This window comes from Sorex araneus, chromosome 6 (genome assembly GCF_027595985.1).
Source record: "Sorex araneus isolate mSorAra2 chromosome 6, mSorAra2.pri, whole genome shotgun sequence".
NCBI classification, from domain to species: domain Eukaryota; kingdom Metazoa; phylum Chordata; class Mammalia; order Eulipotyphla; family Soricidae; genus Sorex; species Sorex araneus.
Genome location: NC_073307.1, coordinates 104,858,414 through 104,877,118, shown reverse-complemented (window position 1 = coordinate 104,877,118; position 18,705 = coordinate 104,858,414). Strand labels below are relative to the sequence as shown.

The following is an 18,705-nucleotide window of genomic DNA, read 5'->3' as shown; positions in this document are numbered from 1 at the left end:
TTTCACAGCAGCAAAAGTAACTCTAAGATTTTACAAGTTGAAAATTGTGGTCTTACCTATAATAAAAAGGAAGTGGGTGAGATAACATAATAGATTTATTATTTGGGTGGAGATAAGGCCATATCTGGCAGTGATCAGTATTGACTCCTGGTGGTGTTTGGGGGCTGTATATGGTGCCACGAATCATAGCTGTGTTGGCCACATGCAAGGCAAACACCCTGCCTGCTTTTCTAGAGCTCCAGCTCTTTTGGTTACTTTTTTTTTTTTTTTGCTTTTTGGGTCACACCTGGCGATGCACAGGGGTTACTCCTGGCTCTGCACTCAGGAATTACCCCTGGCCTTGCTCAGGGGACCACATGGGATGCTGGGATTTGAACCTGGGTCGGCCGCGTGCAAGGCAAACGCCCTACCCGCTGTGCTATCTCTCCAGCCCCACTTTTGGTTACTTTTAATCAAATTTATGTTGCACATTTCATTTGTACTGCTATAGGTGGAATAGTTAATTGTAGTGTGATATGTCTATCTTTTACTGCATGATAATTGTCTATTTCATTAAATATTGAAAATTTGATCATTTAATAATGTAACAATGATCAGAATTTTAAAAATAATTTAAGAATGCAATTCAATAATGCAATTCATTATTTAATTTATAGTAATTTAATATTGTAATATATTTAATAATTTGATAACAATGTAATAATGTAATGATCATTAAAATATTTAACATATTGCTAATTAGTACATTATGCATCTTGATATGAATTTCTACAGATGCTGTGCAAGCACAAAAACTTGAGTTTGTGTCTCTCTTTAAGCATAGTTGTTAGGACAGAGATTTCATATATATATATATTTTGCTCTCTAAGATAACACCAAACATTGTCCAATAGTTGCATTATTTAGTATGCTTCTGAGCAGAATATGAACATTTTTGTTGACCTATTTTACTCCTTGTCAAATTTTGGTGTTCTAAAACTTTCCTATCTTTAATTTGCATATTTCACTCCTCCTTTCCTGATGTTACATTCTCTTTTTTTCTTGTTCTGTCCCTCTGTCTCTCTTCCTTCCTTTCTTTTTTCATTGTTTCCTCTCTCCCTCTCTCCTTGCTCCCCTCCCCCTTCTTCCCTCTTTATATTCTTTCTTCCTCCCTCCTCCCTTTCTTCCTTCATCACTTCCCTTTCCTCCTATTCCCTTCCTTTTCTTCCATTCTCTTCCCTCCTTGTGTATATGTTTTTGTTTTTATTTGAACTGAGAAAAGAATGACATACCTTTTGAGTTCAATTTCATTTCTCTCTCTCTCTCTCTCTCTCTCTCTCTCTCTCTGTGTCTGTGTGTCTGTGTGTCTGTGTGTCTGTGTCTTGGTCTCTGGCTCTCTCTCACTTTTTATGAGACAGCTGTGGACATTGCCATACTATCATTATCACAGAATATATCAAAATGACTGAATAGGCTGAACTATTGTAAAGTCCTTATCTCTTCAGACATTAGTTGTACATAGTTTAAAAAACATTTTTAACTCTGTTTTCTTAGCTCTGAAAAAAATTTCCTGTACAATCCACACACCAAAACCTCCTTCAGAATTGGTACAGAAAAAGCTATCATTTTAAATTTTGTCATTTTTTTTTCACTGACATGCATGACAAGGAATAAAAAAGGATTTTTCTATGGTATATAGTAACACAAATAAAAAGGAAGAGTGCAAAATGATGTCAAATATATATATTTAGCAATTTTAGTCACATCAAATCTATAAAAAGAAAAAGAAAAACTCACATAATATCTAATTGATAAATGGTATACATTGCAGGCCTTAGTTTACTTATTAATAAAGCAAAAATATTGGAAGAGTTAGATTCAACACATAACTGAGACTGATAATGTATTTGTACTAAAATCCTCAGAGAAAAGCCAAGAGATTAGACCTACAAGCTAGAACAACTAATCTGAGGATGAGTTCAAGGAACCTGCAAAAGAGGGTGTATCTATATCTTATAAACCAATGAATTACTGCCACGATTTGGACCAATCTGCTCCCAGAACAGAGAGGGCAGGGCCAGGGCTGGGCATAAAATGAGGCTCAGAGGCAGCTGCTGCTCACACTTGCTTCTTGACACTTCTGTGTTCACAAGCAACCGAACAAACCGCAACCATGGTGCATCTGTCTGGAGAGGAGAAGGGCGTCGTCACCGGCCTGTGGGGCAAGGTGAACGTGGATGAAGTCGGTGGTGAGGCCCTGGGCAGGTGGGTATCCAGTGTGTCAGGTGGGTAAAGGGGAGTGAGTGCGAGCCGGGCTTGGGGAACCAGCCCAGGCCTGAGTTTCCATTGGGCACTGACTCACCCTGGGCCCTGTCCTGCCTTCCCCCACAGGCTGCTGGTGGTGTACCCCTGGACCCAGAGGTTCTTTGACAGCTTTGGTGACCTGTCCTCTGCCTCTGCCATCATGGGCAATCCTAAAGTGAAGGCCCATGGCAAGAAGGTGCTGCAGTCCCTGGGTGATGGTATCAACAACCTGGACAACCTGAAGGGCACCTTTGCCAAGCTGAGTGAGCTGCACTGTGACAAGCTGCACGTGGATCCTGAGAACTTCAGGGTGAGTTTGCATGTTCCGTGTTTTCCTTTGCATGGTACCATCTTTCTCTTTCATTCTTTCACTTTCCTTGTCTGTCTCAAATTCCTGTTCCATCACCATAGACCATTTTTGTCTTCTAAATCTTTATAGTTTGATATTTTCACTAGAATTGTTTCCTTCCTTACAATCTTACTCTCCCCCCCAAGCCTGTATGCAGTATATTAACTTTTCCTTCTCTCTCATATTCCTACCTCAACTTTCATACTTTAACTGACATCTGAATTAATGTAATCTAGTTCTTCTCTGCTTCTTAAGAATGAAGGGAAACTCATATAGAGCTTCCCATGGGGATTGGCTAGATTATTCTAAGAAAAAAATGCACAGGATATTACTTCAATGTCTCTTCGGTTTTGAATTCAAGTGTGAATAGACAGTTTTAAAAAGCAAATTCAGTGGATGAAAAGAGAAGTAGAGGGGAAGAGAAAGCAGATTAATTGTTAAAAGACAGGCCAGGTTTAAATAATCTGTCACTTCAGCCATGTGTGCCACATATCCATTTGAATATGATACTCCTTTTGTGTATGGAGTAACTTTTCCATACACTAGACTAGAGCATGGCCAGAAACACGAGTATAACCCAGTTTCTCAGAAGACAATCTTGATTCCTCTGTTACTCATGTGTATGCGCCTCTGTGCTTCTCCCCACAGCTCCTGGGCAATGTGCTGGTGTGTGTGCTGGCGCGCCACTTTGGCAAGGAATTCACCCCTTCCGTGCAGGCTGCCTTCCAGAAGATGGTGGCTGGTGTGGCCGCTGCCCTGGCTCACAAGTACCACTAAGAAGCTGGCCTCCCCCGTGGAGACCACTGCACCCCATCTATCTGTGGAACCTGTCTTCTAAACCCGGAGAAATAATACCCACCCTCACAGGTGTGGTTACTGCATAATAAAGAACTTTGTGTTCACTTTCTGCTTCTGTTTACTTATTTATTACTTCTTTAGGGTGTGGGAACAACTCTGAGCATGAAAGGATAGGGAACTCTTGCGTCTTTTGCCTAAGAGGCAAGAAAAAACAGAAAAGAAAAACATCAACATAAGGTCAACACTTCAATAAAGGGCACATCCACCTGAGAAACACAGGGTTTGAAATTTAGAGAACTCTGAATTCACATTGACTCTGGGGCTAACACATCTTCAGATATAACTTTCAGGCTTGTGCTATGATCTCTTTACAGCATTACTCAAATATAATACCACAAAGTAAAGAAATTAGAAAATATAACCAGTTATATGTCCTGTCTTTACGTGTGCAATACTACATTCTGTAAAGTGTTACTGCTTTTTTTTTTCTTTTTGTGTCACACCCAGCAATGCACAGGGGTTACCTCCTGGCTTTGCACTCAGGAATTACTCCTGGCTGTGCTCAGGGGGCCATATGAGATGCTGGGAATCAAACCTGGGTCGGCCTCGTGCAAGGCAAACACCCTACTTGCTGTGCTATTGCTCCAGTTCCAAAGTGTTCCTGTTCTAAGAAGTTACTTTTCTTAGAACACTTAGAGAGTACTTTTTACTCTCTTTTGCTTCACAGCTTTTACCCCAAACCACCTCTTCCCCACTTCAGATGTAGTTAATAGCTCTGTATTGCTTGTGACCTTGGTTACAATCAAGTTTCCTATGATTAGCCCAAAGAAATTTTATCCACCCTATCTTCTTTCACCCATTTTTATACCTTGTAATTTTCCTAATCATCATAATACTCTTTATGCTGTATAAATATTTCTGCCTATTTTTTACTACTGGATATGGCTATTATGTTTAATGTTTTCCAAAGGCAATGGATATTCAATAAGTAGAATAGTTTGTAGGGAGTGAGTTAATAAATATTTATATTAACATTCCTAAATTCACTGCACAAAATGAATGGAGAAGAAACTTACTGAGTTAAAAGAGTGACTTAGGGCTTTTTTTTAATCCGAAAAGGGGGAAACAAACTACCCTGTCATAAAAAAAAGAAATTAATAAACCATTCTTTGTTTATTTTAACCCCTGTATTTGGCAAATGAATCTAAACTTGAAGTTATACCTAAACTTTTTAATAAGAAAAAAATAGGAACAACACATAAGTGGAGCAAAATGAATAATCATATACTAGGTAGTGGAAGTGAACTATCTTCTTTTTATATTTTCATTCATTGTTGAAGTTTCTGTAAAAGAGTGAAATTATTAATCTCTTAAGATTAGACTACTGTTTTATTCTATAAATTTAACAAATAATTATTGCCTACCTATCATAGTTATTTGTATATGTTCAATATTCTTTCAATTAACATAGTATATATTTTTGAGAAGCAGAAAAAAAGAGGAGGCTAGAGGGAGGGAGGAAAGAACAGGGAACAAATGTGAAAGAGGATCATACAATGTTGTAGCTACATTTTTATTTACTTTAAAATAGTTTAATTTAACATCAGGAGATTTAAAATGTTATTTGCCTTATACATTTACTGAGCTGTAATGTAGTTTCCTGAGCATTTGGCCTTTGGAGTTAATTCTTTACACATATTTAAATCTTGGTGACCAGACAGAAATAAAAACTTTTGCCCCTAAAGAATAATTTCAAATTTATATAACAAAACACTGCTCATTATATCTCATGACATTCAGTGAAGTAAATACAAGGTAAAAACAAGAACCCAGCACGTGAAGGAAACGTTAATGTTGAAATTAATGAGATACTATTTTTTAAAATTTTAGTATATTGGAATGCAGGTTGTAAAGTAATGACTATGTTGAGCAATGACTTTTTAATTTTTTTGAGAGAAATCTACTTTTAAAATGTTTGGATCAGGGAGTTAACACAACAGTTTGGAGCACAAGTCTTTCTTATGCAAAGGTCTGAAATGTTTAATCCCTGAAATGCAGAAGTCCAGAGCATAAACTGTCCTAACCCTGATGGCCCCCAGCTGGGATGGACCAATACCACTTTGCTATACCCTAGCACCTGTCAGACCCACAGAATGTTTCAAGTATCTTCAGAAGCAGCCCTTTGAGTACTATTTGGGAGGCTCATCTTCATCCTCCAAAATAAGTTTGAAAAATTAAAACTGTTAGTTTAGCCTACACAGAAGTGATTTGATGTGCATGTCTGTCCTCACCGCCCCTCTTCCCTACCCCCCCAAACCAAGTTGCACTCTTCTTGAAAATTTTTATTCTATGTTCTCACAAGTTGAACTGAATTCATGAAAGTGTGTTAAACTGAGATAACAAAGAAATTGTGTATCTGGGAGAGAGAATTTAATGATGACTCTGCTTAACTGAGGAAAGTATAGATTAGATTGCTGAAATGCTCCACAAAGGGAATTTAATATTGAACAGTAGAGACTAGAATAGTTATGAAAGTTCTCTTTAGATGCAATTTTAAAAGAAATAACATAGCCAGACATCTCTGAATAAATACCATGATAACCTGGAGAAAATTTAATGTTCATCCTCAATTATACTCACACTTAGCCATCTGGGTACACTAAAAATTAGGCAAAACTACTTGACAAACTGGAATAGACAAAAGAAACAAATTTCTATTTCTCGTGGGAACTAGGTATGTGTATTTTTATTTATTTATGTGTATGCTATATATCTCTGTGTGTGTGAATGAGGGTGTGGTGGTGGGGGGGAAGAAAAGATGTTTCATGCACAGAGGGTTGGAATTAAAGTTGAAAGACAAAACTGGTTACACCTTACCAATTCATACAGTAGAAGTAAAACAGTGGTGACATTCTCATCATTTTTTTCTCTCACATTTAAAGACTTGAAAGAACTTCATTTTTAAGAAGTGAACATGCCCCAGAGACAGTAGAAACAAGGGCCAGGAGGATTGGCTCATGGTTGGATGGCTGCCTCAAGTGCTGGACAGAGAGGCAGTGAATTAGAGAAGGGACAACCATGAAAAAACAGTTGGGTAAGCTTACTCTGTGTAAGAACTGTATCCTGAAAGTAGGTAAACGAACAAATATGATAACCTCTCAGTATCTGTATTGCAAGTCATAATGCCCAAAAGGAGAAAGAGAAAGAGAGAGAGAGAGAGAGAGAGAGAGAGAGAGAGAGAGAGGAAGAGAGAGAGAGCAAGGGAGAGAAAGAGAGCAAGAGAGAGACAGAGAGACAGAGGGAGACAGAGAGTAGAGTGCCTGCCAAAGAGCCAGGTGTGGGTGCTGGGGAGAGGGAAACTGGGGAGAACAATTTGTGGTGGGAAATGTACATTGGTGGAGGGATGGATGTTGAAACACTGCATGGCTGAAACGTGATCATGAACAGCTTTGTAACTGCGAATCTCATGGTAATTCAATATAATAACAACAACAACAACAGCAACAACAACTGTCACTGTATCACTGTCATCCCATTGCTCATCAGTTTGCTAGAGCGGGCACCAGTAACATCTCCATTGTGAGACTTGTTACTGTTTTTGGCATATCAAATATGCCACGGGGAGCTTGCCAGGCTCTGCCGATAGCACAGTGGGTAGGGCGTTTGCCTTGCATGTGGCCAACCTGGGTTCGATTCCTCTGTCCCTTTGGGAGCAAGAACAACAACAATAACAGTAATAATAATTGAAAGAACTTTTTTTTCTAGAAATCAAGATATAGAATCTTTTTGTAGAGAAACAGACTCAAAGTAAATTGACTCTGCACTCATGGATCACTCTTGGCAGGCTCAGGGGATCAAATGCAGTGCCGGAGAATGAACAAGGCTCAGTTCCATCAAAGTAAGAGCCTTTCCCTATACTATCTTTCTGGCTTCATGCTGCTAACAGAACTTCTTACATGGGGAAGAATTGGTAGGCCATAAATTTACTTATGGTGTTTAAAGTACCCAAAAGTACCTACAAACAATGGTTTTATGGGTGATAAAATTAAACCAAAGAAATATTTACAAAGAAAACATAAAGAATCCCATTATGTATGTATCTCTAGTTAGTTTTTAAAACATTGCTTCCCTCTATTATTAAAAATTTTGAGTTTTTGTTTGATTTAACTGCATTTTTCATTACGTTGACAGCTCCCAGTGCTTCATTCCTTGGACACTCAAAGCCAAACAGAATACTATTTCACAGGGCACTTAATATTTATTCTATTTTCCAACAATAGTGTATGGGCAATGTGACTAAATAAACCTTTTTTTTTACCAGAATTAAATCCAACTGAAGAGAAAATAACTATTCTTAAGACTGAAGCCCAGGTATTCTCAGTAATATTCACGTAATTGTCTTGGGATAATCTGAAGACAGAGACAATTAATCCTGTATATTTTTTGCAGGTGTGGAGAGATGGGGGTGGTACACGTACAGTGGTACTAAGAGCTCCTCCCGGCTCTGGGCTCTGGTGCTGCTGGCAAACTTGATGGCCATACTGTATGGAGTGGAAGGGTGAACCCGGCTAAACTACATGCAAACAAAAATGCCTTGAGTCCTACACCGTCTCTTAGGCCGCTTCCCATAGACCTTTCAACCAGTTTGTGAATGCCTCCAATATTTGGAACAAGTCTTCAAAATAAGAAAATTTTAAAAGGTTAATAAGATAAAGCAACTTCTATAAAAGTTTCCAAAAAATAGCTGATAACAAACTGAGCGAGAAAACTGGCCAAGGAGAGTGTTTTAGCAGATGACTTGAAAAGGACCTAAGGAGAGCAGAAGAGATGAGTCAGGGTCTGAAGAGTGAGCTTGACGGGCTGTGCCACACTCCCATGGCATGTGTGTCTGTCAAATCCAGATCTCAGCCTCCTTCACCACACCCCAGCTGTGGCCAATCTGCTTCCAGAACAGAGAGGGCAGGGCCAGGGCTGGGCATAAAATGAGGCTCAGAGGCAGCTGCTGCTCACACTTGCTTCTTGACACTTCTGTGGTCACAAGCAACTGAACAAACCGCAACCATGGTGCATCTGTCTGGAGAGGAGAAGGGCGTCGTCACCGGCCTGTGGGGCAAGGTGAACGTGGATGAAGTCGGTGGTGAGGCCCTGGGCAGGTGGGTATCCAGTGTGTCAGGTGGGTGAAGGGGAGTGAGTGCAAGCCGGGCTTGGGGAACCAGCCCAGGCCTGAGTTTCCATCAGGCACTGACTCACCCTGGGCCCTGTCCTGCCTTCCCCCACAGGCTGCTGGTGGTGTACCCCTGGACCCAGAGGTTCTTTGACAGCTTTGGTGACCTGTCCTCTGCCTCTGCCATCATGGGCAATCCTAAAGTGAAGGCCCATGGCAAGAAGGTGCTGCAGTCCCTGGGTGATGGTATCAACAACCTGGACAACCTGAAGGGCACCTTTGCCAAGCTGAGTGAGCTGCACTGTGACAAGCTGCACGTGGATCCTGAGAACTTCAGGGTGAGTTTGCATGTTCCGTGTTTTCCTTTGCATGGTACCATCTTTCTCTTTCATTCTTTCACTTTCCTTGTCTGTCTCAAATTCCTGTTCCATCACCATAGACCATTTTTGTCTTCTAAATCTTTATAGTTTGATATTTTTACTAGAATTGTTTCCTTCCTCACAATCTTACTCTCCCCCCCCAAGCCTGTATGCAGTATATTAACTTTTCCTTCTCTCTCATACTCCTACCTCAACTTTCATACTTCAACTGACATCTGATTTAATGTAATCTATTCTAATCTGCTACTTATGATGAAGGAAAACTTATATGATGCTTCCTATGGGGGTTGGAAAGATTACTTTAAGAAATGAGACATAGGATTTTGTTCTAAATGGTAATGCTTCAAATCTGAGGGATCCACTACGACTTTATAATGTCTGTTCGCAACAGAAAAGTGAATGTCAAAAGGATGAGTAGGGAGAGATGGCAGAGGTAATTGTTCACAGACCATGTCCAAAATGATTGTTCATCTAAACCAAATGTGTCATGTATTCTAGATCAGTGCTATTGACATCAAAGCTATTCATTCTTGCTTGTGGTGATACCTTTTCACTGCATTAGACTAGAGTATTAGCAGAAAGATATGAGTGTGGCCCAGTTTCTCAGAAGACAATCTTGATTCCTCTATTATTCATGTGTACGCGCCTCTGTGCTTCTCCCCACAGCTCCTGGGCAACGTGCTGGTGTGTGTGCTGGCGCGCCACTTTGGCAAGGAATTCACCCCTTCCGTGCAGGCTGCCTTCCAGAAGATGGTGGCTGGTGTGGCCGCTGCCCTGGCTCACAAGTACCACTAAGAATCTGGCCTCCTGCACCAAGATCACTGTGGAACCTATCTTTTGAATTTGGGGAAATGATGCCCACCTTCAAGGATGTGGCTTCTGCATAATAAAGAACTTTCAGCTCATCTTCCTGTTTCTTTTCACTTATTTATTAGTACATGGGAGTTGGGAACAACCCTGAGGATTTAAGGATAGGGAACATATGTGCCCTTTGTTGAAAGGGCAAGGGAAATCAGAAAAGTTAAGTGTGAATATGAGTACTTAATAGAAGGCATTTCTTTCTCAACAGTGTAGGTATTATAAAAACTTTTGAAATTTAGTGAATACTGGATTTACATTGACTCTATGGGAAAAGTCACATCTTTAGACATAGCTTTTAGGCTAATCTGCTATCTATTTTGGACACTGGTCAGATATATCCACAAATTAAATATATCAGTAAATATAATCAGGTATGTTCCCTTTGTCCTACTTTCTTTGCCTGCACAATACTTATATTCTATAAAGTTTTCTTACTCTATGGAATCAATTTCCTTTTTCATTTGTCCTCAACACTTTTGTCTCCAAAATCCCCTTCTCAGTTTAGGTAAATTTAAAAACTCCCATGTTGCTTTTGATCTCTTTGACTTGGCTGCAGTCAATTATCTCATAACTAGCCTAACAAGATTTTCCCTACCTTTTTCTCTTTAACTTTTATATAATTTTCTTATAATACTTTATGTTCTATAAATATGCTTTGTCTATTTTCTGGCAATTTCCCGTAACAGAGTCATTGGATTGGCACCTCTGACTTCTATCTAGCAGGGTCAATTACGAAGAATGAGACATACAGACAACTTTGGCATGTCCAGGTCCCAAGCTTTCCTTGATAGACCTGGACAAATGAATAGTCTAGTCATTTACTGAACAGCAACAACAAAAATCATCTCCCCCACCAAAGCTCCCTTGCTCCCAGGTATGTGTTATTATTTTCATCAAAGAAAATTAAGAACATTGACAATTAGATTAAGAGTAAGGGCTGAGCTATTTATATATAGGTAGCCATAGAGTGGTACACAATTAGTAAGCATGACATCAAAGTCAGAGTAATTTAGTATCCTATTCTTGTTTGGCTACACTTTTGCTGACTTCAAAGGGTTCCATTCTCACCTTGTTTAACTCATAGTATTAGTAAGGGGATAATTTCCCACACATTGTCCTCTGGAATTTGGGGTATAGGGTGAACTTAAGAGCAGGATATTTAGCCCCACAACTGTCCTTTGGCTTTTTACCTCAAAAATACAGACCCAGCTTTACTTCTTCTTGGCATTATATTCTAAAAGAATTTGGAGGCAGGCTACTACCAAAGAAAGGGAAAAGAAAGGGGAACTCATGGATAAATGTTACTTGTCTAGGCCAGTTTATGCCAGAATAGACCCTGCGCTAATCCCTCAGGGGCATTTACTCTCACTTCATCAGTAAAAAGGCTGAGCTGGGATTTCACATGTCAGTGAGACATGCAATTTACTGTAGGGCTTGATATTATTTTTGACAAGCTTCTGGAGACCACCACCTCTGCCTGAAATAATGAACTTGGGCAGAGTTGGGATCTTATTGCTTATACTTAAATGGCTAGGGAAACATCTCTCATGGATCTGCCTCTGTTTGAGAATCAAGGTTTTTTTGAACCAAAGTTTTTCTGTGTCCATTTCCTTTGTAATTTCCATTTTCTGGAAACTCTACTGATCCTTTATCCTTTCATCAACTCATACCAAAGAAAATATCAAAGGAAACTTCTACTTAGAAGATTTTAATAATCTGTCCCAGAAGTGACTGGAGGTCTGTCTATCTGTTCCTTATCCTTGATCTTATGACTGCTCTCTTTGTGGTTATTAGAATGCTAACATCAGCAACCTAACCTAATATAATTTCTCCATTCATTAGCCATTCATATGGATGATATATTGAAATAATACAATGTGGATTCAAAGATTTTTTGTCTCATTTTATACTGCTATTCTAAATCTAGTTACAAATATTATGAAAGTAATACATCAAAAATGACTAGAAGTCAGTATGTACAAATCTCAGAGATAAAGATTAAAGTTTTCAGTATGATATTATCTATAAGTTAATTCTTGTCATTTTTAGAAAAAAAATCAAAAGTGAAATGGAAGATAATATATGTCAACTCACTTACGAGTGTGTTTTTTCCTTTTGAATATTGTAATATTGTAATATTCAGTTAAATATTACAATAGAGAAAAATTTTCTGTAAAGGAATAGAATATATGGATATAAAGTTATGGGGCAGAATAAAATGGAACAGATGAGCACTGTGAACTGTGAAAAATATATTTAAAATAAAATGCATAGATAAATAGATACAATTTAAAAATTATATGTATGCATTTTCTACTGGGAATTTACAAGTAAGGTGAGAATGTTTAGAACATAAAACCATATATTGGTTGATAGTCTATTAATCATTCTGTTTAAGAATCTATATTATTTGTTCATTATCAAATGGCCACTATTGAGTTTATCAATCAGATTATGATTGGGGAACAGAAACCATGCAGCAGGGTTTTTTGGGGGAGGATTTTTGTTTCGGTGGGGCCCACACCCAGCAATGCTCAGGAGTTACTACTGGCTCTACACTCAGGAATTACTCCTGGCAGTGCTCGGGGGACCATGTGGGATGCCGGGAGTGAACCTGAGTTGGCTGAATCCAAGGCAAATGCTCCACCTGCTGGCAGTTGGCCCCTATGCAGCAGTTTTAAAGGACAATTTATCTATGAGGAATTGTTAAGCATAAGAAGAGTTTCAAGAAACCGAGATTGATTAATGAGGAATAAAAAGGACTTTTAATGAAACAGGTTCAAGGAACACTGTTCCTACTTTTGAGAAAGTGCTATTAATTAAAAGTCAGATGAGAAGAAGTATTTTTTTCCCCTGTAATTGATAGTCAAATGTTTTGAGAGATGATTAGAAATTTCAAAGAATGGAAAAGCAAATGGGACACTTGGCAGGCAGCAAGTCCTAGACCAAGTCATGGGAAGAGTAGCAGTAATTGTTCATCCTGACGTGCTAATGCTTTCACCAATGTAAACCTAACCCTGGAATGGTAAACTCCTTAGCTGGGGAGATACAGTTAGTTATATGGCCCAAAGCATTGCTAAAAATGTCATTCAAATAAAACTGTTTGCTTTAAGTAAAAAAAAATTGAAAGAGAGAGAGAGAGAGAGAGAGAGAGAGAGAGAGAGAGAGAGAATCTCAAGTTTGGGAAATTTTGGAGCTACAAATAAGGATTGGTATATAAGAGCATTTATCAAAAACATTCTTTTACTCTGGGATTTCAGAAAATACCCACATAGAGGAACATCTTGCAATGACACTGGCTGGTAATGAAACAGAAATGTTAATAGGAAAATTCCATGAAAAAAACCTATTATAGAGCCTGCATACCTCCCAAAATAGTATTAAGGGAGCAGTCACAGGTGATGCTACATTGCTAGTGTGCTGCTGTAGAGCTACGCACGGTTTGCAGGGGCTGAGCGGCTTGCTATAGTCTGGTCCTTTAGTAGCGAAGTTATGCAGGATCTGCCTAAAGGACCAGTGCCAGGAAGACGATCCGCTTTCCCTTCCCCTAGAGCACTCTCTACTGGCAAAACTAGACATTGTGCCAACTGGAGAAGAGAACTTTCAACAGAATCTACCTTCATTATCATGGGATAGGCAACTAAGACTATTATTGGTGAATTTGGAATTCCGGGGCAAATCACTGAAAAAATTACACACCTGGTGCACTGTAAATATCTGGGAAAGTGCCAAGGGCAGTGTATAAGAACAGCCATTAGAACTATTATATAATAAAATATTACTTAGAGGCTCTGAAACCAACAAAAGGAGCAAGGCCAGTTTAGCAATGCCTCAGTATAAGTTTGCTATATTTCTCAACTTTATTTTTGATGCGAGCGATAGCACAGTGGGTAGGATGTTTGCCTTGCATGCGGTAGACCCGACTTCGATTCCTTCATCCCTCTCGGAGAGCCTAGCAAGGTACCAAGAGTATCCTGCCTGCACGGCAGAAACTGTCAAGCTACCCATGGCATATTCAATATGCCAAAAACAGTAACAAAAAGTCTCACAATGGAGACTTACGGGTGCCCACTAGAGCAAATTGATGAACAATGGGATAACAGTGCAATATTTCATATATAATCAGAAGAATGTTTTAATTGCTACCAGTATTTTTTTTGTTACAATGATAATCATGCTGACACTAATGTTGAAATTTAAGGACAGAATGGGGTTCCTTATACTCCTCACTTTTTAGGTGGCTTGCAGTGCCTTGATGGAATCTTTGATTTTACTCTATTTTTTTCTTTATCTGTATTCTTATATAATCAGTCTATTGTACATACTTAAAGTTGTTCACATATTCACATATATGCATACCATAATTCTATGTATTTCAATTCACATAAATTCTATTTTTAAAATAAAGTCCGACTTGCCACTTTTTCTCAATATATTATTAAAAGTGAGGTTGATTGCTCAGGACGTGTATGTGACTCAGTGCTCGGTGTATTGTTCCTGGTGGTGCTTAGAGACCACTCAGTGCCTGGGATCTAAACTAGGCTACCACTCCCGTCCTATGAGCAGCTCACACTCCCTTCAAGGCTTCATTCTTGGTTGCTTCGGTTTTGGTCGAGGCCCAACTTGGCAGTATTGGAGGTTACTCTGATCTGAGGTAGTATCTCACTGAGCTCCTTAAGGGACCGTGTGTTGTTCAAAATCTAAACTGGGTCTCAGGCAGCATTTTATTTATTTATTTATTTATTTATTTTGTTTTTGGGTCACACCTGGCGATGCACAGGGGTTACTCCTGGCTCTGCACTCAGGAATTACCCCTGGCCGTGCTCAGGGGACCATATGGGATGCTGGGATTTGAACCCGGGTCGGCCGCGTGCAAGGCAAATGCCCTACCCGCTGTGCTATCTCTCCAGCCCCTCAGGCAGCATTTTATTTTATTTTTTTTTTAAATTTATTTATTTTTAATTAGAGAATCACCGTGAGGGTACAGTTACAGATTTATACACTTTTGTGCTTATACTTCCCTCATACAAAGTTTGGGAACCCATCCCTTCACCAGTGCCCATTCTCCACCACCCGTAAACCCAGTGTCCCTCCCACCCTCCCCAAACCCATCTCCCCCCCACCCCACCCTGCCACTGTGGCAAGGCATTCCCTTCTGTTTTCTCTCTCTAATTAGCTGTTGTGGTTTGCAATAAAGGTGTTGAGTGGCCGCTGTGCTCAGTCTCTAGCCCTCATTCAGCCCGCAACTCCCTTCCCCCACATGGCCTTCGACTACAATGTAGTTGGTGATCGCTTCTCTGAGTTGACCTTTCCCCGGAACGTGAGGCCAGCCTCGAAGCCATGGAGTCAACCTCCTGGTACTTATTTCTACAGTTCTTGGGTGTTAGTCTCCCACTCTGTTATTCTATATACCATAGATGAGTGCAATCTTTCTATGTCTGTCTCTCTCTTTCTCAGGCAGCATTTTAAACCATTTCTCTGGCCCATCAGAATTTTATTAATTACATTTTATAATTGTTGTTAATTAAGTTAAAATTCTATTTTAGAAAATTTAATTTCCTGAAGGTGAATTTATTTTAACCCTTCAGTTAGTACTTTACTTAGAATTTATTTTGCATGTGACATTAATAGGAATGCAATTTTTCTTTTAGTAGTTTGATGTTTCTAAATACATTCTACAAGGGGCTGGAGTGATAGCATAGCAAGTAGGGCCTTTGCCTTGCACGCAGCCGACCCGGGTTCGATTCCCAGCATCCCATGTGGTCCCCTGAGCACCGCCAGGGGTAATTCCTGAGTGCAGAGCCAGGAGTGACCCCTGTGCATCACCGGGTGTGGCCCAAAAAGCAATAAATAAATAAGTAAATATATTCTACAAATTTATTAATTTTGTGGGATGCACACTCGGCAGTGCTGAGGGGATACGCCTGGCTCTGCAGTCAAGAATCATTCCTGGTAGTACTCAGGGGGTTACATGGGATGCTGCAGTATTCAACCCAGGTCTGCCTCATGCAAGACTTTTTTCCTCTGGCCCCTGAATACATCTATTATTCTGCTTGTGATATTATGTTTTTCATTATGCAACTCACCATAGATGCATGGATCTATAGCTTAACTTTCTGCATATTGCATATTCGTATTTGCTTACTCTTCTAATAGTATCAGATATTTTTAAATTTTTATTTATTTATTTATTTATTATTTATTTTATTATTTATTAAACGCCTTACCCGCTGTGCTATCACTCCAGCCCTAGTATCAGATTTTTAAAATAACTTATTGATTTTGAATTGTAATTCCCAATTCACCTAAATATCAATTAAATTTTTCTAGTTACTCTTTTATGTATTTTTCAAATAAAATTCTACTCTGAACAAAGCACTTAGCCATCTGAGATGGACTTGACTTTATTTTATTTATAACATTGTATTCTTTTTCTTCTTACTTTTTTCTTTTGTTATTTTTATGTTATAATTTACAAGATTATATTTGATGGATCTCATTCCCCTGACCCTGAAAGAGCCTCCAGTGCGGCACCATGGAAAGGACGTGTAAAGAGGGGCTTCTAAAATCTCAGGGCTAGGACAAATGGAGATGTTACTGAGACCGCTCGAGAAATTTGACGATCAACAGGATGATGATGATGATGATGGTGATGATGATGATGATGATGATGTTTTAGGTGTCCAATTTCATACCTCTTCAAAATACATGTAACTACTCTATATCATCCACAACATAAAAATATCTCCCACGACAAACAATTGAACTCCCTTCCTGCTTACATTTCTTCTCTCTAGAAACTTCTGTCCTTCTGTCAGAGACCAAAGCTGTTTGATTTTATTCTACTCCTTTGCTTTTCTCTATGCTACACTATGTGAGACATCTAATATTTGTTTTTCTCCTCTAACTTTTATTTCAGCATGACCCCCTCCAATTTCATCCATGTTATTGTCAAAAGTATAATTTAATCTTGGGTGTGTGAGACTGAGAAGCATGCTCTCTCTCTCTCTCTCTCTCTCTCTCTCTCTCTCTCTCTGTTATATGTGTGTGTGTGTGTGTGTGAGTGTGTTACATTTTCTATAGATTTATCTATCACTGTAAGTTGGTAACAATTGTAACTTGGCTGTTGTACATAGTACAACAATAAGCTAATATATGTTAGATACATTTTTAATATTTTGAGAATATCAGACATAAAAATAATTCACAATGTGAACAATAAGAAACCAAATAATCCTATTCAGAAAAGTTTGAGTGGAGTGATAGTCCAATAAGTAGAGCATTTGCCTTGCACTCAGCTGACCTGGGTTTAACCCCCAGTGTCCTATATGGTCATTCTAAAACGACCAGAATTCCTGAGCGGAGACCCTGGAGTAACCCCTCAGCACTTCTGGATGTGACTCACAAACAAACAAACAAAAAGTGTCCTGAGAGGTAGTACTAGGATTAAGATGCTTGGCTTGCATGACATTGAAGATATTCAGATGTTCAATGCCTACAAATTATATGGTTCTCTGAATATCACCAACATTAACCATTGAGCACAGACCCAGGAACAGACTTTGATAAATCCTGAGTCGTGCTGAGGGAGACCCAGAAAAATAATGATCTAGGCAGATAAACAGAGAGAGAGAGAGAGAGAGAGAGAGAGAGAGAGAGAGAGAGAGAGAGAGAGAGAGAGAGAAGAGAGAGGAGAGATTGAAAATTAAAAATGAAATTTGACTAAATAATGAACAAACCAAACCATCTCTATGGAACCAATGGCTAATGGCTTTCCTCGCTACTTTGTTGCAAGCCAGGACAATGGATTTTCCCAATTAGTTACCATTTCCAGTTTTCAAGGCATACCTGCCTTAATTACAGCGTTAAATACATTAGATACTCAAATTTCCAAGAATGCCTACCTGTGAGGATTTCGATCATTAGCCTTTAAACTGGTGCTGGAGGTGGTGGTGGTGGTTGGGAGGAGGGTGGGGGATCGAGGGTATGCATTCTAGAATTTCAAATATCTAAATTGCTAGGAACTTAAGAATTAAAAATGGAATAATTGTTACTGGAGTATAACATTGGTTTGTCCTTTCAGCCTTGACACAGGGTGTTTCAGTGTATTGGGTTACTCCCATCACAGTGCTCCCATTCCTGTATTTATTTGTAACTTCTTTCTTTGCACTCTGTTGACTTGTAAATATTGTTTTTTCTCTTCTCCTTAAGTCATTTGCATAGTTAATTCAGAGCAATGTCCTTTATTTATGGACACAAGAAGGTAGTTAATGCTATGCTTTCATAACTTGGGAGTTAATTGACTCTGAATGATCTTTACCTGCTGGACATCTTTTCTCTTGACTTAAGCTTCAGCTTCTCTTACTTCCTAGCATCCCAAAAACAGGGTTCCAAAGAGGGACTGGATGTACCCAGGCAAACTGTGAGATATATGTTACCCTGGCATCGAAATGGGCCTGGCCAAAGCATGATATTAAGTTAAGAGCATGGTCATAGACAAATTCTGTCATGATCCAAAAAGTAATAACTCAATTCAAACTCTGCTAGGGTTAGGAAAGATTAATCTGGCCTGAGCACTGTAGTCTGAGTCTGTGGCGAGATGTTCCCAGGAGAGCCACCCTATAAGCTCAATGTATCTCTTACTGTGTCCATACAAAGTAACTAATATTAAGAAGTAGAATTAAGATGTTAATTAAGATGTTAATTAAGTTATTGGACTGAAGAAGGGAGAAAACCACCTTAAGTGGTATTTTGCCCATGAGCAAAAGAAGGGCTTTCTTATGTTGATTTTGCTACCAGATGGGGATGGGGTGTAGCATCTGCCCCCGATGCTGGGTAGTTGGAGAGATGAGAGAGTGGAGAGAAGACAA

At 39.1% G+C, this 18,705-nt stretch overlaps 2 protein-coding genes across 2 annotated transcripts; both read left to right on the top strand.

Moving 5' to 3' along the window:
* The first annotated feature begins 2,096 nt into the window (after positions 1-2,096).
* Positions 2,097-3,534, top strand: LOC129405818 (hemoglobin subunit beta). The gene is made up of 3 exons (XM_055143391.1): positions 2,097-2,244; positions 2,371-2,593; positions 3,281-3,534. Exons 1-3 carry the CDS (start codon positions 2,153-2,155, stop codon positions 3,407-3,409), a joined length of 444 nt encoding a protein of 147 aa, XP_054999366.1. The 5' UTR covers positions 2,097-2,152; the 3' UTR covers positions 3,410-3,534.
* A 4,907-nt stretch (positions 3,535-8,441) lies between these two features.
* On the top strand, positions 8,442-9,879 carry LOC101556387 (hemoglobin subunit beta). The gene is made up of 3 exons (XM_004618242.2): positions 8,442-8,583; positions 8,710-8,932; positions 9,641-9,879. Exons 1-3 carry the CDS (start codon positions 8,492-8,494, stop codon positions 9,767-9,769), a joined length of 444 nt encoding a protein of 147 aa, XP_004618299.1. The 5' UTR covers positions 8,442-8,491; the 3' UTR covers positions 9,770-9,879.
* The last annotated feature ends 8,826 nt before the right edge of the window (positions 9,880-18,705 follow it).

Bases quoted from the DNA above. Each gene is read 5' to 3' on its own strand.
- LOC129405818 (XM_055143391.1), top strand. From the start codon at position 2,153: ATGGTGCATCTGTCTGGAGAGGAGAAGGGCGTCGTCACCGGCCTGTGG. The intron at 2,245-2,370 runs GTGGGTATCCAG...CTTCCCCCACAG, and splicing joins GGTGGTGAGGCCCTGGGCAG to GCTGCTGGTGGTGTACCCCT. The intron at 2,594-3,280 runs GTGAGTTTGCAT...TTCTCCCCACAG, and splicing joins TGGATCCTGAGAACTTCAGG to CTCCTGGGCAATGTGCTGGT.
- LOC101556387 (XM_004618242.2), top strand. From the start codon at position 8,492: ATGGTGCATCTGTCTGGAGAGGAGAAGGGCGTCGTCACCGGCCTGTGG. The intron at 8,584-8,709 runs GTGGGTATCCAG...CTTCCCCCACAG, and splicing joins GGTGGTGAGGCCCTGGGCAG to GCTGCTGGTGGTGTACCCCT. The intron at 8,933-9,640 runs GTGAGTTTGCAT...TTCTCCCCACAG, and splicing joins TGGATCCTGAGAACTTCAGG to CTCCTGGGCAACGTGCTGGT.